At 39.3% G+C, this 25,791-nt stretch overlaps 2 protein-coding genes across 3 annotated transcripts; both read left to right on the top strand.

Moving 5' to 3' along the window:
* The first annotated feature begins 1,159 nt into the window (after positions 1-1,159).
* On the top strand, positions 1,160-11,737 carry sypa (synaptophysin a). Of its 2 annotated transcripts, XM_048241835.1 has the most exons (8): positions 1,160-1,198; positions 1,742-1,879; positions 3,526-3,591; positions 5,839-5,963; positions 6,361-6,559; positions 7,567-7,758; positions 8,657-8,969; positions 9,626-11,737. In XM_048241835.1, the coding sequence occupies exons 1-7, from the start codon at positions 1,178-1,180 to the stop codon at positions 8,933-8,935; spliced, it is 1,020 nt and encodes a 339-aa protein (XP_048097792.1). In that variant the 5' UTR covers positions 1,160-1,177; the 3' UTR covers positions 8,936-8,969; positions 9,626-11,737. The 2 variants fall into 2 exon arrangements, with proteins under 2 accessions (XP_048097792.1, XP_048097791.1); XM_048241834.1 differs by lacking the exon at positions 1,160-1,198 and having other exon boundaries at positions 1,679-1,879.
* Positions 8,960-21,517, top strand: LOC125293316 (very low-density lipoprotein receptor-like). The gene is made up of 6 exons (XM_048241182.1): positions 8,960-8,969; positions 15,072-15,098; positions 18,880-18,996; positions 19,213-19,302; positions 20,412-20,534; positions 20,792-21,517. The coding sequence occupies exons 1-5, from the start codon at positions 8,960-8,962 to the stop codon at positions 20,450-20,452; spliced, it is 285 nt and encodes a 94-aa protein (XP_048097139.1). The 3' UTR covers positions 20,453-20,534; positions 20,792-21,517.
* Positions 21,518-25,791: the final 4,274 nt, after the last annotated feature.

Here is a 25,791-nt window from a genome sequence, read left to right as displayed (position 1 = left end):
GTATTTTTAAATCACACAGTAATGACAGTGTGTCAGCTCTAACCCCTTTAATAACAATAGAAAAATAACAATAGAAATCGTTTGGCTATTTTGTATTATCTTATTATATTATAGGCCTACTGTACTAAAAACAAGTCTTAAGGGACTGTTGCTCCAGGTAACGATGTTGAAGGCCTGTTGGCAGACAGATGCTTTATGACCGATGTCCAAGTTTGGCTAAAGGAGGGGATTGACATAGCCAGTCCCCTTTTGGTGTCCCATCCCAAGATTTGCAATGGCCTAAACTGGCCACCCCTGTTAACATTTTCTGGGGGCGCCACTGGCAAGCTAGGCCTAGCAGACTGTTGTTAATAATTAATTAATTAATAATTAATAATATAATCAGCAATATTGCGAGAGTGAAAACCAAAGATTCTGGTGAAAACTAATGGCATGGTGTCCCTGTTAATACCAATGCATTGATTGCCCTTTTAAAATGTGATTTATTTTGCTGCGCTCTGCACGCGTATTACCTACAACCCTGGGGGTTGAGCCCCCCTTGTCTTTCAATAGTGACGTCCCTGATTGGCCCTGTTAGATCACTGGTTGCAGCGTGTTCACTTCAATTAACCAATTGTTTTACAGTAGTTTTGGATTTTAAGCAGAGGCATATTAAATGGCCACTGGCTCAAGAAAGGGGGAGGGTGGTGGCCTTTTTTCAGGTAAGAGCAAAGATTGTTAAGGCGGAGCAAGATGTTTCATCAGGAGCCACTTCCGGGAACCCGGATCGCACGAGAGGGGGGGTCAAAATCCCCCTTTATGCAGAGCAGAGGCAGCGACTGCTCCATTGAAGTCTATGGGCATAGCTCAGAATTTCACCACATATTCATTTTTGAGCATTTCAGTCTGGAGAAAATCAACCTTATATCAGGTGTGCGCCGGTTATTTATGCAGCTGCTGTTGGCCGGTTGCAATGTACGCTCGTCAATACGTCATCGACACGCCTCTTTATGCAGACAGGATTCGATCCCCATTTCCCGCCCATAGACATGAACTACGACGAAGTATCTTGCTCCGCCTTAACAATCTTTGGTAAGAGTACGGCGCCTCAAAATGTCTGTGCACGTCCCTGCAGAAAACTGTGTCCGGCCTACCCTCCTTTCGGGGCCCGGTGGGCGACGGATCAAAACGAAAAACAATGGTTCCGTGTCATCCTTTGGTAAACCAAGTTTCGTGCACCCCGGTCTTTCAGTGTCCCGGGAATCATTGACACAAAATTTCTGAATGTTGTGAATGCACGGCGGTCATAATAATCGGCATCTCTCTGCAATGGAATGACTCACCTATTGGAACATAAATAGGACATCATTAATATAGCCTATAGTTAAAATCTGCTTTTGTGATTTTTTATGAAAGATTAGTCTACTGCTGCAAATGTTAATACACGAGCAATTGATGTGTATTGATTATGTACACATTCATTACTTTCAGAGAGATTGTTTAATATCCCCAGCATCTAACACAACACATGAGTCACCAATACGGCTTTTATATGGAAATAGAAAACAATGTAGCCTAGCCTACACATTATCCACTAATTCACCATCTTGACATTATGTATCTCCTGATACAGAATATCAGAAAGATTGAAAATACATATATGTAGTGACTTGTTTGCTTATATACATCCCACGTTGGTCGTGGCTGCTGACGGATGGTCGAGTCATTCCTCTGTCCTCTGCGTACAAATATCTCCTACCAGCTTGTGACGCAACCCGGCTGTTCCAGTGAATTTCTGTTTCCCCCACCGAAAGCTCTTCCCGTTGGTACGTCCACCTCCCCCCGAGCATCCATTCCTCTTATCTACGAACAGGCGGCCAAGATGGATATTGTAAATCAGGTAGGGCTCCGAACATAAGAAAATACAAATGATTGCATAAATGGTCAATACGATTTGGTTTCATGGTTGAATAGATTTGCCTTGGCGTTTCTCTGTCGTTTGTGAAAATATTTCGCATCAATGTTAACTGGGATGAGAGAGCGTACCCTCTAGTGATGCTGTCTGTTGACTGACGTGTTCCTGGGCTCAGCCTTGATACTGTGCAATTCAAGATATGTTTAGGGTCAAAATAAATACAAGAAGGTCGTAATATATTTGAATTGTCGTTGTTAATATTACAAAAGTGCAGTTTTGTCTTGTAGAGCAGAATTTTATAAATCAGGTATTAGCGACCGCAAGGATGTCATTGAATCCTTTAAAAGCGAATCTGTTTGTAGGTTATTTTTGGCCGTTGTATATATATTGTACACAAGAACGTAGCTTGGTGTGAAAACGTTAGGCCATTCATATTATGGTAAAGCGCTGATTAGAAAAAAGGGCATCTGAAATAAGGCCTTGTAATATGCAGATGCATTTGTTGAGATGGCTCTGTAAAATGGCAGCTGGTTTTTATCCAGGCATCGGTGTAAAGGCTATGTCCTTCTCTACTACGCAGACATTGCATCGATGATTATCTCATTCTGCGAATACAATTGTGTCCCTGATGTTGCTTATTTATAAATAAATGTAATCCTGGTTAAACCGAGCAATTAGACCTTGACATTTATAGAGATTCGAACATGTTGGTCTCCATCGCCAAAGGTTGGGCTGGAACTCTTATTTTTCGAATTCATGTTTCAAATAACATACTGAACGGTATATGAAATGCAACTGCGTTTGCTGATGCATTGCTGTGATTTTGATTGATTTACTCGTTTTTTATGAAATACTCGATTTCACAGAGACCTACCTCTGGGCAAGCTACGGTGTCGTGTTAAACCGCACCTTGCAACGTCACACTCAGTGAACGCATAGGGTACCATATTCTAATGTCGGCGTAGGCTCTCACATAGGCTGCTTCCTTGCTGATGTGAATGCTACGAAGCAATACTCTTATCTGTGGGTATTTGGGATGATTAACACCATGTTTGTTAATTCTGTCGTCCATCATTTTGGTCATCTTACAGGGACAAATTTATTATTTTGGTCATCTTACAGGGACAAATTTACCCATTCACTGAATGCCAGAGGAATTAGGCAACAAGCAAATTAGTTATGTTGATTCATCTATCTGGAAAATTAAGAAAATGTCTATTGTGAGTCATTTGGTCTTATTTCTCCTAAATAGCTGTGACAAAACAAAACAAATCAGTTCTGCATCATGATGGACTTTTGATGTTACATCCCACCTATAGCCTATAAGGTTGATGATAATAATTCTACACTGATTATTTGCGCTTTTTAGATGCACTTGAAAATGATAAGCAGTCTACAGTACATAAAGAGCAAAGGCAGATAGACAGACTGAAATGCCTGTTTTCAGTTTAGTTTTAGTAAGACATTGTAAGGCCAGACAATAATCTAGCCTTTAAATCTTTAGATATTTGTGTAAAAAAGAAATGTCCTTTGAAAATGGCAAATTAACGGTTTGGTCTCTTTTGTGTTTTGTGATAAAGATGCAGTTAATTTTTCTTCCCTTACTAAACATTTGGGCTTCTCTCCTACAGATGGTTGCCACTGGGCAGTTCAGAATTCTCAAAGTACCCCTGGGCTTCATAAAAGTCCTACAATGGGTAAGTCAAATTCATCAGGATAAACCTTATTTGTGCACGTGTCAACTTTTCATGTTATGGATGTATGTTCACAATGCTTAAACACGCCATCTCTAGACCTGACTGGGCAGTGTAGGTTCTAAATAAGTTTATTGTTTCTTGATGTGTTCTATAAATTACCCCCAAAAACATTTGCTTTGGTCTTTGATAAAGCTCTTCTGTAAGGACAAGTAAATACACCTAGATTCTGTGCATTTCTCCAGCAAAATGTCATTTTAAGCAAAGGATCGTTCAAAGGTTCCTCTAGCCTCTAGTGTTGGCAAGTGATTTAAGATATAAGAAAAGGGAAAGCACTGTGTTTGAAAACCACTGAGAGACCATGTTACCATCCTTGCTACATTGAGTGCCATTTTATCAAAGTCTTGGAGGCACAATCAGCAATACTTAATGCTTAATGCATTCAGTTTTTCTTCAAAAAGACTGCAGTTGCTGTCTTTTTCCTTGATAATTTGTGTTGTCCAGCAAGGAACATCACTTAGCCTGTTGGACCAGAGCTTAGTTTCCCCTACTTCATATTACACTGCACTGTACAGTCAGTCCCATCCAGCCCCATCAGTGAAGCCCCTAAACCAGTCCACTCTTGCATACCCCAAAAGGAGAGCAGGCTTGTTCAAAGATGTGAGAACCTGTTGATAGCCTAGAAGTCATGAAGAACATTGTCATGGCATACTGTAAGCTGCCAAATAATACAGGGAAAATACAGCAAGTCTGTGTCCATATGATATGTGTGTGTGTGTGTGTGTGTGTGGGTGTGTGTGTGTGTGTGTGTGTGTGTGTGGGTGTGTGTGTGTGTGTGATCTGATGTGTGTGTGTGTGTGTGTGTGTGTGTGAGAGAGAGAGAGAGAGAGAGAGAGAGAGAGAGAGAGAGAGTCTGACTACTCAGACTCTATATAGCGCTACTCATATTCCATTTACGTGTGAAACCAAAAACCTGGTATAGTCTCTTCATATTTTATAGTTCAATTACAGATCCCTAGTTGGCAGTTATCCCATTGTACTAATTGTGTCTGAGAATAAATTCATTCCATCATTCCATTTTGTTTACATGTAGCCCTTTGCGGGCACAGTGCAGGGCTACATTCATTACAATCATAGGAGCAGCTGTAACAAAGAGCTACCCCTTGTGGTGGAAAGAAGATACTACACCAGGTGCTAATATGACCCTTCATGTTACCAATGTGTCATATTAAATCAAATCAAACAGCAGCTATTTTTACTCATAACAAATTACATACAAATAATAGTGAGCTGTGAATAGCTGATTCTTTTTTTTAAATGCTGTTAATATGACAGAAAATACTACTGTTAAGGTTTTAGATAATGAGTAATGAATTATGTAATCACATTAATAGAAATTTTATTCAAAACAATAAAAATGTATTCTATGTTTAAACTGCAGATATCATATTTAATTTTTTCACTGTCAAGAGAAAATCAATTTCTCTCTCTCTCTCTCTCTCTCTCTCTCTCTGTCTGTCTCTCGGTCTCCCCCCACACCTCATACTCACAGCACACTATAATTGGTGTGTAATTGTACTCTTCATTTTTAAAGAGGTGTTGCCCCCTCTCCAGTAGAAGTGGTTGGCTCTATTATCCTCCCTTTGTTTCCCGTCACGTGAGGCATCTCCTGACTTTGCTCCAAGCAGCCCAGTACGACAGATGGTGGGCCATCTCTGTGAAAATTAATAGCTAGATTCTCCATTCAATCCTATCTGGGCTGCAGGCATGGACTAATCTCTATGAGAGTTAGGCTACCAGATTTAAACCAGTGGTTGGGGGTTTGCGATTACACTCTGTCCATCCTGCTTGGTGTTGTTATTTGGATCAATAGTAAGAACTGCATTTGTGTCAGAACACGAGCCATATCATTGCTTGAAAACCATATGGGGGCATTGCTTGCTTGCCTCGTAGTAACAGGAAGTATAGGAAATACCATGGAAAAGCCTGGGTTCCTTTGCCAATATCTGCAGATGGGCTTTCCCTACTGAGCTGGGGGCTGCCATTTTCTGGCCAGATACATATAGTAAAACATGAATAAGATTAAAAAAAAAAAATAATAATAAAAAAAATATATATATATATATATATATATATAGTTGATATTTAGATAACTATATCTATATATACTGTATCATTTAGACCATTCTTCTTGTTGTGTAAACAAATCCAGTATCTATTATTAATGTTATTATTTTCTTTTTTCTTTAGGTGTTTGCCATTTTTGCTTTTTCAACATGTGGGAGCTACGACGGGTCATTCAGGATGAGTGTTCAGTGCAAAAACAGGACTGAAAGTAACTTAAAAATAGACGTGGATTTTGAATACCCATTCAGGTTAGTATTGCTAAATTATTTTTTTGTGTATCTACCTTTACATTTACAGTTTGTGTACTTGGTCATTTATTTAAGCATATACACAAGCCATGTTTACTAGACTGCCCTTTACCCAAATAAGGCCATAATCTAGAACCTAGATGGGCTTATGGAAACCTTAAATCTTCTATAAATTACTTTCTTAGGCCTTTTGAATGTTCTTGAATCAATTGCATTTAAAGTCCTGAAGTGCAGAACTATTTTCACTAATAAATACTTTGTTATAAGGATTTTTGTAATAGACTTTTAAGCTATTTTAAAGAATACTATGACAAATCTTTCTTTTGTAATTGTGTACTCTATGCGTAATAGTCTGAATTAGAAATGTACTGAAATCCCTGTCTTGCACCCTTCACAGGCTCCATCAAGTATACTTTGATGCCCCAACCTGCAAAGGAGAGAAGTCGGAGAGGTTCTTCCTCGTAGGGGACTACTCTTCCTCTGCTGAGTTCTTCGTCACTATCGCCGTCTTTGCTTTCCTCTACTCCATGGCGGCCCTCAGCGTCTACATCTTTGTCTTTGAAAAGTACCGCGAGAACAACAAAGGGCCTCTGATTGTGAGCGGATTTCCCCATTTACTGTCATGTCAGACAGCCCAACAGAATCCTCCACAAATCCAGAAACAGGAATCCACAAATATAGACTTCCTCATTATGAATAGATCCAAAGCAGTACATGCATACTGGACATTCGCTTGTTTTGTTTTTATGAAAAAAGAGTTTTTTTGTTTGCCCTGGGACTTAAATACATAATAGCACCACAACAACATCCAAACAACAGTGATTTTATATAAAGGGCTAAACTGACTCAAAGGACTCATCTGAAGTCATCTAGCTTTTAGAAAATATTGTCAGTCAACATTTTAGTCCAGTGCTATAAATGCAATAGTTGAATTTTGCAGCTAGATTTTCTCTAAATTGGCATGAACTGAAGTTGTGGACCATGAGGGAGGTGGTTTGTATGAAGGTGGGAAGAATAGGACATAGCTGACAGGATATTAAACTGTTAGGGAAAGGCTGCTCAGTATCTTTATGATTTACATTCACTATGAACAATTTACATATCTGTTATTCAAAAGATAAAAGCCAGATAACTCATTTTAGACATAAAACCATGGAAGTGGATACAGGAAAATAAATGGAGGTCCTGTTACATTCATAAATAGATGTGGTTTACACAGTATACAGTACGTAGCCATGGAAAACCCAGAGTAACACTGAGTAATGAATGCACTGCTACCTCTCCCATATTATCTTCTAGCCTCAGGTCAGTCTGAAAATAACTTGGCCTAGCTATGACCGACCAATGAACAAAAATTGGTATCCATTTTCAAGGACCCAACGTTCAGTATAATGGTGAATGACCGTATGAAAATGTGTCACTATAGCTAGACAGTTTGTCATATAGCCTAGAGCAGCTACATTGGTGATGATTCAATTATAACATTTTCCACTATTACATTTCCTAAATCCATTTGATACACACAATAATTTAGTGTTGTTTGTGAATAGTCTGCTGGTAGACATGACCCCAGTGGTGACCCCAGTGACCATTTCCCTTTTAGGATTTCGGGGTGACCTGCGTGTTTACCTTCATGTGGCTAGTGAGCTCGGCTGCCTGGGCCAAGGGCCTGTCTGATGTGAAGACCGCCACAGACCCCGAGAAGGTTCTGGAAATGGTCCCCGCCTGTGAGCTGGAAGGAAGCACCTGCCGTGAAGTCCACGACCCAAAGATGTCTGGCCTCAACACGTCCGTGGTGAGTCTGGCCAAAAGCTGCTCTGTTCACACTCCAGTATGGGTTAGCGACCAGTTTGAGCAGAGGAACGTGCCATTTCACGTGAGCTGATTCTTGACCTGACAGTGTGAGCTCAGTCCAGTTTACCACGATATAAGACACTCTGACACTGTTGGCAAGGCAAGGCAAGGCAAGTTTACTTATAAAGCATATTTCATACACAAAGAATAATAGTAAATAAAAGGGTAAAAAGTTTTAAAAGTAAAGTACATACAGTAAAATAGAATAATTTAAAAATATATAAAAGACACAAGGTAGACTAATTAAAGGTACACTATGCAGGTTTTTTATCTTAATATGCAAGTTTTTTAGCTTAATTTACCTTCATTTAACAGCTTCAGAGTCATTGGAATGGTTATATGACCTTTTTCGGTTTGAATGGTGGCCGTCTCGCTTCCCCCTAGCGCCTGTGAGCGGAAAAACCACCCTTGCAACTGTGGGCCGGCGGGCCGACGGCCTCAGTGTCAGGAAGTATAACGAGTGTAACGAATTGCTTTACTGCATTCAAATACACATACACGCCAGGCACCAGCTAGAAAAAGGTAGCGATGGAGTTTATCAGACATTCGCATGACAGAGCCAGCGAAAAAGAAGCAAAAACCGAGAAAACAGTAAGGAAATTGCCAATACTGCATAGTTTACCTTTAATTCCACCAAGTTGTATCCTGATGATGGGCTGAGTTGATATTTATGCTGTGTTTGAGAACATAATTTATGTTTTCACAACATTATAGTGTAATTAGATGTAATGCTTAGCATTATAGTGTAATCAAATGCATTGATTAACATTAGGAAGTCTTGTTCAACACCCACCTACCACCTATTCACCACTGCAGCCTTCTGTGCTCCTCTCCTCCAGGCTTTCGGCTTCCTGAACCTGATCCTGTGGTTAGGAAACATCTGGTTCGTTTTCAAGGAGACAGGCATTGTTGCTCCCTTCATGCGTGCCCCACCTGCCCAGGAGAAGCAGCCCGCCCCTGACACCTTCGGCCAGCAGGGCTACGGCCAGGAGGGCTACGCGCAGCAGGGCTACCAGCCCGACTACAGCCAGCAGGGTTACAATCAGGGTGGCGAATATGGCCAGGGAGGAGGCTATGAACAGCAGGGGGCACCCACCTCCTTCTCCAACCAGATGTGAGAGAGCCAATAAGGAGGCAGCCTCATGGAGGATGGTGAGTCAGAGGGCTGAGTAATCGATGCATTCACTGTAATAATGCAGCAATGTAAAGACCATGTGTTTAGGGCCGTCTACACCAAGAACCATAACTATAACTATAACCATAACTATAACGATATCTCTCTAGCTAAGATGAATGAGAACGTACATTGTACTTTGTAAACTATAGCGATATGACATGAAGAACGATCTCATTGGGGATCACTTTCAGAGCGATTTTGAGAACGATAAAAAGCTGACAGCCAATCAGAATCCATCAAATTTTAGACCACATTCATTAATAAAAGTAGAGACTTTCCTTATAGTTAACCTTATAGGCTAGTGTGGACACTAATAACATTATAGTTACAGTTATTTTTCTAGTTATCGTTCCTGGTGTAAACGGCCTTTATAACCGACTGCTGTGAAGGTAGCTTAGCTTTGTGTGCTTAGCATACAACAATATTTTAAGTTGTGTTGAAGCTAGGGTATGTGATATTTTGCATTGTATTTATATAAAGCTGCCTTAATACACCATAATAGTATACACTAGTACAATGAATCTCCAAATGAACAATCTCTAAATTAATAGAATAGAATTCTTTATTCAGTCATCTGTCTTTAGTCCTTATTTTTGTCATTCACTGCTTGTTCTGCCATCTTTCCCTACAGAAAAGAGGGTGATCGTGTGATTATGGGAGTGTGGTGCCTGAACCCTACCCACAATACCACACTCTTCCCTGTCTGTCTATTTGTGCATCTGTCTGTGGACAAGAGGGAGGGGAGGGGAGGGGCGGGGAGGGAAAGGGGATAAAACTATCAAGGGGAAACGGGGGAATGAGAGGGAGAAATTAATGTGCTGTTCATTATTGTGGTGTAAACAAAAAAGAGAGTTAGGATTGATCAAATGAAGACAAACTTGAATACAGTACCAAAATATAAAAAAAGAACAAAAAAAAAAGCAAATCTCAATGCTATATAAATTTAAATTGATAATGTTGAAAATAGTAATACTAAACTTGAGAGAATGTATTTGTCTGTGTTGTATAAATATCATTATGAACAAATAGTATATACAAAATTTCCTAAAGATGTGTATGGGGTTATTCCACTGTAGTTTAGTTCTGTTTAGAGCTCACTAAATACAGTTGTCTTTCAGCCCAAAAAAAATGAGATCCTTAATAATTTTTACCTTCTGTGGTTTGGTACAGGCTCACTGAGATTATCTAAAATTATATCAGATTTTATACTTTCGCTCTTTCTTATTTTAATATCTTTTGTTTTGTTTTTGTTTTGTTTTGTTTTCTGCTCTGGTGGGATAGAGCATAGTACTGAAAGAGTATGGGGTAAAGCTTGAGAATAAACTAAAGTCATATTATCTGTCGCAAGAGATAAAAATGGCATCATAAGCCGTGGCAGAAATCAAACTGGTTTAGGTGTTCACATCTTTTGTGTTAGTTATGTTTATTTAGGATGGATATTTTCCTGTGTGATTCTCCAAGTGTTGCTCTTTGAGAAGAAAAGCACAAACATTCTGACCAGTAAATTAGCATGGTTTGAGTATTTCCGTATACTACGCTCCTTATGACTAATGTAGTGTATTGTTAGTGTTTTATGCAAGTGGATGATAAAAAATTTACAGGACTTTGCTTGTTTTGTGTGGGGGCCTGAGCGAGATAATCAAACTGATGTGTTGAGATGGTGTTGATAGTTTAGATAGCTGTGCCTGTTTCAGTTTTCAGCACTTTTCCCTCTGCACTACCCTACATTCCTCCCTGTCTCGCAGTGACAATTGATACTACAAAGTACAGACAGCTGTTGAAGTCATTGTAATAGTATATTGTAGTGACATTCCATGAAGATGTAATATGATCATAACACCAGGAATAGGATCATGTCAGTTACTATATGCAATGGAGAGTTGAGCAGTTCACAAATAAAACTGTACTGTAGATGTCAGCAAATATGGTTGTGTTGCTTTCCTGGTTTTCTATCAAGCTGTGATTTCAATTGTGATGTTGTATCACTACCAAAGTCACCAAATGATGCAGTTATGTTGTAGGAACTGTGCTGGTCCGATTTTTTTTTTTTTTTTTTGTGACATGCATTCACGTATAAGGTGGGTTTTGGAGGCCAAAGCGTATTCCTTATCACCCGATACCAAATCTAAGAGAAATAGGAAAAAGAAAAATCCAAAACATGCCATTAAAATGACTTTGCATGATCAAAGATTATTCGCCAATATTATATATATATATATAAACAAGAATCTCCCACACTTACTGTAATGGTCTTCGATGGTATTCTTGCTGGTAGACTGGTGCTAGGCTTCCACAGACTAATATATATGGATTGGCAAAGATAAGACTGAGCATCCAAACATGGTGTGGCCTACATGCTCCGCTGAAAGGAAATCCAGTTTGAACTTGAGTCTTTTAATTTAGGCAATGCAGCCACTCTCTTCCCGTTCCTCACTCTCACTGTCTCTCTTCCTCTTTTCTCTCTCACTCTCTGCTCTGTCCCACTCTTCTCCCTTATAAATATGCTATTCAACTACTCTGTTGTTAGTGGTGTTCGGTATGTCTTGTGATACTCTCAATGCCTTTGGGTTGTGCTGTATTTCTTGTGTATGATATATTATTAGCGTTAACAATGATGTTGATGACCATGGTCACAACCATGCAGAAAAACCAGTTCACTGAAAACTATCCAGAATTCTGTTGTATTCTTGCTCTGTGGAATCCACGAAGGAAATTCAATAAAGAAGAATTTATCCTGTTGAAAGTTCAATCTGTCATTATTTAACTGTAGTAGAGTGGCTGGTAAACCCAACGTCAGAGGTTCAGCTTCCATGAATTGAACTTATATTTTATTTTCATAATATTTCAAACAAACATGCTTTCAAATTTAAGTAACATATTTTGCAGCAATGTTCAGCTAATATGGTCCACATTTCATTGCATGAAATGACATTTCATCCCTTTACATTAAATTACTACGCACCCTTCACATTTCACTCACAGTAATGATATCTTAAGCGTTTCACATCCAAACAGCTTCACACTTGACACTGCACTTACACAGGTCATCAGCATTACACTTGCTAAGTATGAAGTCAATTGGACATATGCACATGACACATACACAGACAAGCAGACAGATTCCTTGTTTAGTTACATGTGAATAATACTTTGCTGCATCCAGATAGCAGAAAAAAAAGACTGATGTCGATTGTCGCTCATTTTATACGCTCATTTTGAATTTGATGCCAGCAACACGTCTCAAAAAAGTTGGGACGGAGCGACAAAAGTCTGGAAAAGTTGTGTTATGCTAAAGAAAACACAAAGAGGAACATTTCACAACAAATTAGGTTAACTGGCACACTGAATAGGTATAACCAGAGAGGGTTAAAGCGGAGTAATCAAGGATCTTCGGTATATCAATATCATTCCAAAGAGGCAGAGTCCCTTGGAAGTAATGATGCAGAGACATTCATCACTCTGAAAACCAGTGTGGGTAATTAATGCAACAATATCAGATTAATGCTCCTCGACATGAAATTGCGAAATGAATGGATTTCATCATCTATAGCAGTGGTTCTTAAACTTTTTGTCTGGCGACCCCCCAAAAAGCCCCCCTGGGGGTCCCGCCCACCACTTAACCACAGATCTATTGTACATCATATCATATGCAGTGTTGGGAGTAATGCATTAAAAAAGTAATGTAATTACAGTAATGCATTGCTTTTTGCTGTAATGCAGTAATGTAAGGCATTACCAATACAATTTCAGTAATATTTTACTCAGTACAATTCTCAGTAACTGAAGTTACTTTGCTTTTTAATCCAAAATTGAGAAATGCTCAATTGGCACCAGAGAAGATTATCCAAGAATTAAAAAAAGTCATCTATGCTGGTCCTGGAATTTGATTGCCTTGTTTAGAGAAAGGGAATTTGAGTTATCTCTGCCATTCATGCAACAGATCTAACATGGTTAGGCTATACTTCTCATTTCAAGCAGTGAGAACAACAAAAATGTTGCTTTTACAGACAAAGATCGTAGCCATTATTCTCAAACTATTTGCATTAAGTCTACACCACTGTAAGTGGAAGGAAAGGCAACCAGCAATGATGAGAACCAAGTCAACATACAATTTCACTATGGCTATATTTTACTATATTAAGTTGTGAGCAACCTTTGGCCTTTGGGGCCTACATTGTCCCAGGAGCCATAACTGCAACAATTATATTGTTCTTTAGCCTTAAGCCTAGCTCAGTCATTATGCCATACCACATCACCTCCTGCCGTGTAATGAGCTGCATTGAACACATGAAGATCTATTGAGAACACCAAATCCATATTTCCTGTTATTTTGGTAAAAGTAATGTAAACGTAGTGTAATGCCTTACAATTCAAAGACAGTAATATTGTAATGTAACAAATTACTTTGAGATGACAGTAACAAGTAATAAATAATGCATTACGCTTTTAAAGTAACTTGCCCAACACTGATCATATGTACATAATATCAAAATTCAAATTAGATTTACAGTATTTGCCAGTCACAGCATACTGTTTTTTATATGTTTTACACACCATCCCAACTTATTTCACAGTTTTCGACATAAATACAAATATTTTACATTTGGGCACAAAGCACTGTCGTTCCACAGTAATACACAAGGTGGCAGTAGTAGCCTCTAATAAACATTTCAAGCATGTCACTAACAAAACATGCTGCCACATCCTACTGTATGTTAAGACAGGGTCGATATTAAACAAGGCATATCTGCAACAGAGATAGTACAGCCTCAGGTGGACAGGATATCTATCTAATCTCTTACACTGATAATTAGCAGAGCACTGACACCTAAACAGGAGCCCTCAGGAAGGTCAATTTTCTGCCATTTTACTGTTGCATGTATACAGAAGGCCTGTGGAACCAGAAGGAAGTGCAGAACAGTGCTATTTCTGAGTGCTACTTCACGTGTCTTACTTTTGAGAAAGTGTAAAGCAGTGTTTCTCAAACTTTTTTTCAGGGGACCCACTTTTTTAAAATGACAGACTATCGCGACCCAACTCATGACTGTGGTAGTTAACAAACTAGATCAGTGGTTCTCAAACTTTTTCTTTCATTCCCCACTTTGATCAAGGGAGCATTCTCGAGCCCCACCTGTCCCTCATCGCTCTAAGAAAGTGATAGGTCAAGCTTAAAATTGTCAAATTTATTGAAATAATGACAAGTTCTAAATATATCCTCTTCAACAGAGTTAAAATCAGCTGGTGCTGCAGATATAATAATAAATAAATACATACTGTAACACACATATTTCTGTTTTCCAGCAACATATTAGGAAGCATAGGCCATTTTACAGAATTGTACAATATATTCAATGAAATACCAACATGCTGCATTAAATGGATCCATAATCCAGTCATACTGAGCACTGCTGGTTGGGAAATATTTTTGAAATAAACTTTGCAGGGATGTGATGTAGGCCTACTATTTAATACATGGGATCACAAGAGTGGCTCCCAATCAGACGTTTCAGCGATGTCGCTCAGAAATCTCAAAGGCATAATACTGTCGCGATCGAGGCGCCTGTACCATACTCAAGTTTTTTGGGTGAATGCAGTAATCTTATTTGCTAGGTGAGGTAGGTGCTTGTCTTTGCCTTGTAACTGGACATTTAACTCAAATGTATCGCTAAGATATATCAAATATATCGCTAAGATAGGCCAGCTTCGTCAAGAAATGTTCATTAGTGAACGTGCTTGCGGATTCAAACATGCGCTCTTCCTCAGGCCCGTCGCTAGAAGGCAAGCAAACCAAGCAATTGCTTGGGGCCCCGAGCTGGCCAGGGGCCCCAAGACAACGACTGGTTAAAAATAAAATGCAACGACAAACTGTGAGCGCCCCTTTGATAGTCAATGCAGGAAAGTGCAACGACACTGTTACCGGCAATACCGGGATCCCCCTCAAGGGGGCCCCTCTCAGTGGTCGCTGACAGCAGCCAGCCAGCCAGGTTTGTGGTCTCTGCTGCTGCCGCGAAAATATAAAACCTTGGCAGTCATAATGAAGCGGAGTTATGCGTCCGGAAGCCAGAAGAGAAAGGAAGAGGATGACAAGAAAAAACAAGATAGTGGTAAGTGATAAATTACACTGGATAAAATAGCTCTACTTGTCTTGTACAAATGGTGTAATGTCGCAGCAGGAAGGCTAGCCTAGCAAATGTTTATGTTAACTACCTGCCTGACGGCCCATGCTGCTTGTAACAAACTAGAACAGTTAGCGCAACTCTTTTTTTTTTGAACGGACGGAATATGGTTACATACTGTAATATGTTTATTAAGGGGATAAGGAAGACGCAGATCTGTTCCAGAATCACTGTTTATCGTATTTAATGACATAACATTGCTATAGCTTTGTAATAGGTTTTGATGAAAGTGGCATAGCTTCTCTGCTATACTAACTATTCGACAGTGATAATCTATTTACCAAATGGGGGTTAGGAAAACCACTATAAATAAATAAGTCTGCTTTGATGCACGGATAAATTCCGTGCATCAAAGCAGACTGGAACATTCATGTCTAGTAGTCATGCACGCCAGCTGTTTACTGTCTTTAAAGCATCAATAATTCTCAAACAGCAGAATGCTTAAATGCTATGTTAAGCTACAAGTAGGCCTAGGTCAATGTATAACATTAGCTTGGGATGTTTTTACAGTAAGCATTGGTAGTTGTGAAAGCAGCTGCATTCCTTCTAAATATCAAAATATGGAAATGCTTTTTTTCTCCCTCAAGGTGATTTGCTTAAATTTCTCAGCCCTCAGGCTCTTCCTAAGGATACCTCCACTGATGAAGATGGCCTGAAAGTAGGGATCGACCGATATGGTTTTTTAAGGGCCGATACCGATATCAATTATTACCAAAACAGGAGGCCGATAACCGATATGTAAAACCGATATGTCATTTGTCAAAAAGGGGGGTAGATAGTAAAGGCGATATGCTGCAAAAATTTCAAAAGCATTTAATTAACCAAACTTTTCTTTCTTCTTTTGATACACAATTGTCTATCAACTTGCATCACTTGCAAGTGTATATCCTGTGTAGGCCTATCATGTTAATCCAAGAGCTGAGTGATAGCAATTATTTTCATAGAGTAGGCCTACACAATGGGCTATGTGCTTGTTAAGGGACCTGTCACAAAGAGGATGCTTTGCCATCGTGTGTGTGAGTGCATGAGAGAGTGAGAAGGAGAGGAAGAGGTGCATGCGTGATGGCAAGTGTTACGGTTGAATAGTTTAACAAAACAGTTTTTAAATAGTTTTAGGCTATTTAAGCATGCAATGTGTGTTCATGTGTAGGCTATAAGCTACACTTTTGAGAGCCTAAAAGCCACGTTAATAGCCAGCTCAGGACGCGATTTAGTTCAGGTCGGATTAAATTACGGCTGGCCCTGGGTGCATGTAGTCTTTTCTGACAGTCCGTTTCAAAAAGGAGCAATTAGACTTTTTGACGTTCGCTATCGCATAATTTAGGACTTGTTTGTACTATGTCCGTCGAGGTGTCCCATTATTCACAATTAACGGACGAGGGAGGCAGAGAACTCCCGACGCGCATCACCCGAGTTTGTAGGCTGACTAGTAAACAGCACACCACTAACGTGCATCAATCGGGAATTCGCTAAATGAAGGAAGTGGGTGCTTTACTTATTGATCCGGATCAAAGAGACAATAGCTTACAAAGTGGTGTTTTTGTAACTTCAGTGTAGATGATTGTGATTCATTGCAACTTCAGCAATGTAGACTACCTTCCTTACCTTCAAAAAATAGCTCCGTACAGCTGAAGCCCAGTCTACAGTCTGCCTCAGTGAGAATCCTAAACTTTCTCTGTGTTCAGTCTTTGATCCTGATTGGCTGCATTCGTGCTAACTAACAAATCAGACGATGTAGTGGGCGGGACAATGCTCTCGACCACAGAGTAGCAAATGCAGGGAGGGAGAGACGCTTTACAGACAAAGTAGCGCATTTCATTCTTTATCCATTTCAATATCGGCTTATCGGTGGAAAAAATTACCGATACCGATTATTATAAAAATGCTAAATATCGGCCCTAATAATCGGCCAGGCCGATAATTGGTCGACCCCTACCTGAAAGGTTAATCTTATGTGTGTGTGTGTACTTGTATTTATGTTGGATTTTTAAATTGCTATACAACCTGCACTCTTTATAGTTTGAACAATGCATTCTTTGAAATGTTAATGTGAGTGTGTGTGTGTGTGTGTGTTTGGATTTAGTTATTGTGCACTTTTTTACATTTATATTAGATTTTATGGTACGGTGGTGTTTTTGCAAATGTTCAAAACTAATGCACAGTATATGCAATTGCAGTATTGCACTGTCAAAATTTTGTATTTATATAAACTGTGGGTGAACTTAAACTGTATGGCTATGTGGTGGTTCCTGTAGGCTTTGCGTGCGGTGGGGGGGGGGCTCCATGTCCATTTTGCTTGGGGCCCCCAAATTCCTTGAAACGGCCCTGATTGAGAAAAAAGGGGGAATACATAATTAGGTTCTGCTTTTTTGCTTATGTGGAATAAACTTTCCTTTCTCTGTCTCTCCTTGTCCCACACACTCTCCGTCTCCACCTTACCATTTCTAATGAACCTCACGGTGCGTGCCCCCACCACCACCACCCCATTTTATGCTACGTCATTTTTGTAGAGCCAATAAGGCTGTGCATACGTTTATGGACGTAGGCACGCTTCAATTAAACTGAAATACACATTTTGCGCATCATGTACAAAAATCCGGGACAGTCAGTGTCCAGGATTTTTATTTTTATTTTCCTGGACAGACCATGAAAATCCTGGACAATCAGGAAAATCAGGTGACAGGTGGCAACCCTATTTGCACGGCTACTCGCCACAACTGCTTGTCACCTTGTATTCTAAAGTTTTGAATACACCCCTCCATAGCATAATTAAGTCCCTTTTGATAGCTTCTGGAGGAAAGTAAATCCTTTTTCGACCAAAACGTCCTCAAAGCCTGCTTTCATATACTGTCAGCTGCCATTGTCCACAATGTATTTCTAATTAAGTCTGGTTTGTTTGTCCGAGTTTTCACACAGTAACAATGGAGGGCGGGGCTTAGCGACAGGTCAATTGAATGGGAGTGAGAGATAGGGGTGGGATTGGGAAATGATTGGTCAGAATCGAACCAGGGTCCCCTGTGGGTATAATCCGTATATGAGGATGCTGTGTCCCACTTGCACCACAGCTCCCCTCTATTTAATTCAAATAAGAAAGACAGGAGCAGATCATGAAAGGTAAAGAATATACAAGCTACATAGAGAAGCCAAAACCAAGGGTCCAAATATCTTGTTTCCTTTTCATCTTCAACTTGTCACGACTGCTGTTGAGGTCATAAGGATAATGATGGTGAACTGAGGTGCATGAATGGCCCTTAGTTTTTATGGACTAGACAAAAAACGTTAACATTTTTATTGTTATTTTTTAAAGGTATTTAAACTCATCAGTTCAAGTAAGTTAAATATCTGATTTACAGCACAAATTACTAATATTCAGATTGTAATGCTCAATATTTTTTCTGAAATGTATGTGAAATATAAGTGCTAAGTCTGTGTTATTCTGTATAGCATTTACATATTTGAGTTGCTTACATGGACAGCTTCCCTTAAATACTACTGAGTGATTGATCAATAGGTCTATCTACTTAAGGGAGCGATTACTTCGGCTAATTTACAAACAGATTGGCTAGTTTGTTGGTTGGCCAAACTGTAGGCATACACACAACATTTCCATTGGATAAAACCTTTTAAGGTTACCTGTTGTGAAAAAGATTATGCTAAAAGCCAGGCTTAGATCTAGCCAGCCCCTTCTGACCTCTCGGACCTATTTCAGGCAGTGCTGTCTGCAATGATACTGAGTATCAGTGTGCAGATGGAAACTACATTCGTCAAAATTGGGTCTGTGATGGTGATCCCGACTGCAGTGACGGGAGTGACGAGAAGACCTGCAGTGGGTGTATACTTTTCCCTTCAACATGATTGTTTTTCTCTTGCTCTCTCTCTTCTGTGTAAATTTAAGATATTTAGAAATGCTCTGTTAATCTCTGATTCCGCTTCTTTAACAAAGGAGAAACAATACACTATGTAGCCTGCAGTACGTTGACTGCACAGCTCAAACTGTTAAACAGCTCTGAAAGTGTCAAACCACTTCCCTTGTCTATTTCAGACTACTCAATACCTCATGTCTGGGTGGCCAGATGGATGGACAGTGATGACAGTTTTGTGGTTGGATGTGTCCACAAGGGGAACCAAAGAGGTAATTTCTTCTTGACCGTTACGGGAGGAACAAATATTACCATTACTGACCCACACCTCATCTCAGTCAAAGCTAGTTTATTTAATATAACTGTGATTCCACCTGTTTCTATCACCTGTGTACTTAAAATACTTGGAGAAACTCTTAGGAGTGAGGAGTACACACTTTGCACACATTACGGTGAGTTATGGCTTATTATGTTTTAAACAATTAAGGCATCCTGAGCGCCTTAGGAAAATAATTGCATTGGCTGTGAAGGTTATGTCTTCGAACAGAACAATGCATCAGTGGCAAATATTGTGAGAAACTATGATTAATCTGACCACCACATAATGATTTTCCAGGTCGTACTAAATTGTGCTTAAATCTGGTTAGCATCATAACCATGCTGTGCTAATTTGTTAAAAACTGTTGCATTCAAGTTAATTCTGCAAACCTACCACCACAAATAGAATTCAATTATGTGGGAAACACTGCATGTAGTTTAGTTTATCAGCTAGCTAGTGGCACAATAATGGCATAGCACATGAGGAGAGATATATAAATGCTGGATGAATGAGCAGTTTATTAAACAGCAACCCAACTTAATGGAACCAATGTCAGTTACACTGAATGCAAGGTATAACCAGGTAGTTACTGTAACACTACAACAAGTTAGTTGGCAGTTGAACAGAGTAAACTTGCATAACAAAATAAAACATAAACCATGAGATAACCAAATAATCCTAAAACAAGTTAGAAACCAAAATAGATAAGAGTGAGAGAGAGAGAGAGCGAGCGAGAGAGAGAGACACCAAAAGAGGAAATGGCCTCCTCAGAACAAGAGCCAAGAGGCAAGAGAGGCCTGAATCTCCCAGAAAGGAGATCTTTAAATCCTTCAGGCCTAGGAATCTAATTCAAATTAATACAAACTGCAGCAAAGTTTGTGAATGTATTTTGTATACAGTATGTATACAGTATTTTTCCACCTTATACTGCATGAGATGGAGGCAGCCTGGGCACTGACAGAAGGGAGAAGTGAAGATATTTTAATATGTCCTTGAAGATTTTGGATACAGTACTGAATAATGACTTTGCTATTTCTATTAGTTTCAATTCTCTATTCACAGATTTAGAGCCACAAACGCCCCCAGTGACTCTCTCTTACTAGTTGTTTGCAGGATTCACTGGACTTGTTCTCATCACCATGACCTTGGTGGTTATCATGTCCACCTTGAGAGGAAATCAGGCAGGTAAATGATTACAGAATGCAGTAGGCCTACTTTAAAATTATTTAACTACAATAACAAAATGTGATTGTTGATAAGATAATGTTAGAAAGGATAAATAATGCTTTTGAATCACTTGGTCACTTGTTGTCCTATTACACAGTGTCGTATACAATACGACATAATATATCAATATATATATTGATAATATATCAGTTCCGTCTGTGTTACAGAAATACTATTGCATAACTAAACTCACTAATATTAATACTTATTCATAGCAGGACCACAGAATGCAACATCTGAGGAAACCAATGTACAACTTTTATAAGAAAATGTTGTACAGCAATAGTGTTATGCTGCACTTCCTTCTGGTTCCTTTGTGGTACAAAGGCCTTCTGCATACATGCAACAGTAAAAGTGCAGAAGATTGAAATAGATTGAGATATGCATTAGTGCTCTGCTAATTATTAGTGTAAGAGATTAGATAAATATCCTATTATTTTTCTCTGTTCTTTTTAATCTCTATTATTGATTATTGATTGTACCTTGTTGAATATTGACCCTGATTTTCCTAAAAATTATGAAGTATTTCCATTTATGTATGAAACTGTAAATTAATGATGATACTGCACTGTACAGATAGTACAGATGATGATACTGTACAGATGCAGATACTGTGTATATGGTGTCCTGTTGAGTCATAAGGGGAACTCTTTAAGTATCATTAGTGTGTCTATAGTGTGTGAAGGAGTGATGAAAAACTGTGTTACCTTATAATTTACATTGGTGTGATATCTGTAACTGAAAGTTAAATAGATGCTTGTTCCGAAAATCATTAAAAGGAAAAAAATAAATACTGTTTGGATTTAAACTTGCTCCATGTTTATCACATCATACCATACCATGGCATTGTGTTGGCGTTATGGATGTGACAGTTTTGTGTGGAATTGCCCCTGTCCGTCTGTGTCTGTGCATGCATGTGATATACATCTATGACTGAGCATCCAAACATGGTGTGGCCTACATGCTCCGCTGAAAGGAAATCCAGTTTGAACTTGAGTCTTTTAATTTAGGCAATGCAGCCACTCTCTTCCCGTTCCTCACTCTCACTGTCTCTCTTCCTCTTTTCTCTCTCACTCTCTGCTCTGTCCCACTCTTCTCCCTTATAAATATGCTATTCAACTACTCTGTTGTTAGTGGTGTTCGGTATGTCTTGTGATACTCTCAATGCCTTTGGGTTGTGCTGTATTTCTTGTGTATGATATATTATTAGCGTTAACAATGATGTTGATGACCATGGTCACAATCATGCAGAAAAACCAGTTCACTGAAAACTATCAAGAATTCTGTTGTATTCTTGCTCTGTGGAATCCACGAAGGAAATTCAATAAAGAAGAAATGATCCTGTTAAAAGTTCAATCTGTCATTATTCAACTAGAATGGCTGGTGAACCCAATGTCAGAGGTTCAGCTTCCATGAAATAGAACTTTGAATCAAACTTATATTTTATTTTCATTATATTTCAAACAAATATGCTTTCAAATTTAAGGAACATATTTTGCAGCAATGTTCAGCTAAGATGGTCCACATTTCATTGCATTATATGAAATGACATTTCATCCCTTTACATTAAATTACTACTCACCCTTCAAATTTCACTCACAGTAATGATATCTTAAGCGTTTCACATTTGACACTGCACTTACACAGGTCATCAGCATTATACTTGCTAAGTATGAAGTCAAGTGGACATATGCACAAGACACATACAAAGACAAGCAGACAGCTTCCTTGCTTAGTTACATGTGAATAATACTTTGCTGCATCTAGACAGCTGAAAAAAGACTGATGTCCATTGTGGCTAAAACAGATCCATGTTGCCACTGCTATCAATTGAACAGGTAGTATAGAACACAATTGAACACAGTTACCAGTCCAGAGAGGAAAGCAAGTAATAACCAGCAGTGAAATTAAATGAACCATAACCTCAAGGGATGTCTGTTGTAAATGGCTCTATTGTGTATATCACTATTGAAGTTTCAAAGACAAGCTTGTACTGTAGGCTACAATAAAGCATGAGGGGTAATCAGCTACTAAATGAAAAGCGACATACAAAAAAATTGATAAGTCACTCTACACCAAAATACATGAATATGCTGTTGTCATATGTAGAGCACATTGATAGTTTACCCATTTAGTGTTTAGAGATCATCAAATTGGTTCTTACTTGTAGTAGACCATAGTAAAACAATGGTAAAACTTCTGCATGGAATAATTTTCTGTAATTTTGCCCTCCAGTGTGTCAGGACAGCCACTGAACTTGAGATCAGGATTACAGGAATACTGATCCGGGTCATGGATCTTGCCCCTAACCTCCATGTGAGAGCTTGCTGCTGTTTCGAAGCCCTCATGCTTGTTTTTTTATTATTAACAAGCGGCCATTGCAACCACCGATATTGCAACCAACAAAGTTGCTAACTTAGTTAGCAACTATGCTTTTGGGAAACGCGCCCCAGTGTGACAGTAGGCCATTTCTGTAAAACAAACTAATTTAGTTTTAATTTTGCGAAACTTTACTACACATATGCAGGACATAATGTTTGCGCAGGAGAGAGAATGAGAATAAGAGCGCAAGCACGCACGCATCCAGCTAGGGATAAGCTAAACACTAAGACAAGATTTCAAGGCCATGGACACACATTTTTCATGTTTTTCATTATTATTATATGTGCCCTCTTATTTACTTATTTACTTACTTTTTTGTTTACTTGAATGTTATGTTTGTCTGTGGACTTAAAACAAATATGTTTTCTTCACCGGGTGGATAGTGAGAAACGATCTCTTTGTTGGAACATGTGAAGAAATTGACAATAAAGCTGACTTTGACTTTGACTTTGACATTTTCTTTTCGAAAACAGAAATGGTGAAGGCAGCAAGGTAGGCAAGAGAGGTACATTGCTGGTCAAAACGTTAGCATAAGAACTGGTTGGCTGAATGAAGCAGGTTTAAAGTCACAGACACAACTAACTAAAGAATCAGCATGAAAACCTATATTATACATGAGCAACTTGTAGTCTGTGTACCAGGTCTTGTACCTAAAAGTCTGAGCAAAAGTATCAGCATTATTTTTCTTAACATTAGGTCTTGTACCTAGTCTAAAAAAACTGTTTCACCTAGTCTAAAAAAAATGTTTCAGGTCAGTATATAAAGCTATCTATTGCTTGTTTGAGGTCTGGGAATTGCACTTACTCAATTTGGCTGGGAGGGCTTAGTCTACCAGTGCCGCGTTTGTGACGAGTTACTGTAGGCTATGTTGGTCGTGCCTGTTTTGTGGCTGTCATACTTTTAAATGGCTTCGCAAGAAGTACTGTACATAGAACATAACTTGCACTACTGTCATCTTCTTTAAGAACCTTTCCAAATATTTCCCATATATCGCTTTTCCTGGAGGGGTGTCTTTATTATTTTAACTTCTCGCGTCTCCAGCTTCTTTACTGTCTCCATCTCTACAGTCTCCACCTATGTGGCTAGGCCTATGCTTCAACCAATGATTATGAAAAAAGCAACTAGATGTGCCGCTGAGCGGTACAAAATATGACCGCCGCCCAGTCCAGCACATGTTTTCCACAAAAATAAGTCACGCTGAAAGGCATATATGATTCTAACTGTCTCACTGAATTGCATTATGCACACTCAATTCTCACTGGTATCTGCTAGACAACAAGTACCAAAACATGATTAGTTCATAGATTTCACATGTAATATACATTTTATACAACCCCACCCCCATCTTGCCTGCATAATTCTGAGAAATTCTTGAATTGTGTGCATGTGTGCGTGTACATGTTTATGTTTATGTGTGTGTGGGTGTGTGTGCGTGCATGTGTTTGTTTGCTCGTTTATGTGCCTGTGTGTGCATGTGCATGCATGCATATATATGTCTACTGTGTGAGTATGTGTCATAATGCCATAACTTGCATCTTTCAGACATAATGTAAGACCGAGGTTCTGCCGATGTTAAACGGTGGGGCTGTATATCTGAACGACATAACCGGTCATATGGAAGTCCGAATTTACCCGGTGTTTATACTACTCCCCTAGTATTTCCTCCGACATTATGTAAATGTGCTGTGTCTGAACGAGGAGAGAACATGCGGTTAAAATTCACACCTAGTGAGAGGGCATGTTGGTGACGTTTCTTTCGTGCGTCCATGTGGTTAGATCTGACTTAAATGCCAGTGTTATGATGGAGTGGCATGCTGTCCAGAAAATCTCCGACCTGGAAAGATGCAGACATCACGGAGCTACTGTCCATGAGGGCATACAACATTTTGATAGAACACCTGAAGGCAACGTTAGAGACACGTTAGCCTACAACTGCATGGCAAGGACAAACAAATTCAAAAGACTGAATCATCATAAGCAGAAGGCGCTGAAAAGGCAGTAGCCTACACTGAAGTCTTGAGTTAGCCTACTGAATTGGCTGGTAGCCTACCATAAAGTTTGTGCATGCTCTCTCTCTCCAACGCAAACCAGATTTGGGGTTCTATAGCTAATTCTGGTACATAACTTTGAAAACAGATAAATGTGTTTATTTGAAGCACACATACAAATACTGTAGGCTAGGTCAATTTCAAGTGTGCACTTACGAGACTAGCCTACTTCAAGTATTAGCCTACAGTATGCACAATAGATTTCTCTTCTTTAGCCTACATAATGCATAGGCTACACTTTGTTAACAAAAAAAATTGGTCATCCTAGGCCCTACGGTTCTTAAGATATTCACAGAAAACTGTGTCTGCCCTACCCTCCTTTCGGGGGGTCCAGTCCAGCGGGGGGGCTACAGATCAAAACGAAAAGCGATGGTTCCATGCTATCAATGTGGGGTTACATGCCCACCAAGTTTCGTGGTACCCCCGGTCTTTCAGTTTCGGGAATCCTTTGTTGGTGTACGGTCACTAAATGTACACATACATTATTTTATTGTAAGGCCCCCCATGAACGAAAGTCCACGAAACTTGGCATGCATTCGGAGGGTGTCATAATGATCCTACACTTTCAATTTCGTGCAGTTTTGACCATGTCAGCCAGAGATATTGTGATGAAAACACCTTGACCACCTTGCTTTTTAATTTTTAACTAGGTGGCGCTATACATGAAATAAATGGTAATGGGATAGGTTGACATGCCCCCTTAAGACTAACATACAAAAAAAAATGGTCCTCCTAAACCCTACGGTTCTCGAGATATTCACAGAAAAACTGTGTCCGCCACCTAC

The sequence above is a fragment of the Alosa alosa genome, chromosome 4 (genome assembly GCF_017589495.1).
Source record: "Alosa alosa isolate M-15738 ecotype Scorff River chromosome 4, AALO_Geno_1.1, whole genome shotgun sequence".
Taxonomy (NCBI): domain Eukaryota; kingdom Metazoa; phylum Chordata; class Actinopteri; order Clupeiformes; family Clupeidae; genus Alosa; species Alosa alosa.
The sequence above is the reverse complement of the archived record's forward strand: the minus strand, read 5'-3'. Positions and strand labels throughout refer to the sequence as shown.

Excerpts from the sequence above, each read along its gene's own strand:
- sypa (XM_048241834.1), top strand. The coding sequence starts at position 1,694 with ATGGTCGAGTCATTCCTCTGTCCTCTGCGTACAAATATCTCCTACCAG. Across the intron at positions 1,880-3,525 it reads AGATGGATATTGTAAATCAG|ATGGTTGCCACTGGGCAGTT; the intron begins GTAGGGCTCCGA and ends TCTCTCCTACAG. Across the intron at positions 3,592-5,838 it reads TCATAAAAGTCCTACAATGG|GTGTTTGCCATTTTTGCTTT; the intron begins GTAAGTCAAATT and ends TTTTTTCTTTAG.
- LOC125293316 (XM_048241182.1), top strand. Across the intron at positions 15,099-18,879 it reads CAAGAAAAAACAAGATAGTG|GCAGTGCTGTCTGCAATGAT; the intron begins GTAAGTGATAAA and ends GACCTATTTCAG. Across the intron at positions 18,997-19,212 it reads GAGTGACGAGAAGACCTGCA|ACTACTCAATACCTCATGTC; the intron begins GTGGGTGTATAC and ends TGTCTATTTCAG.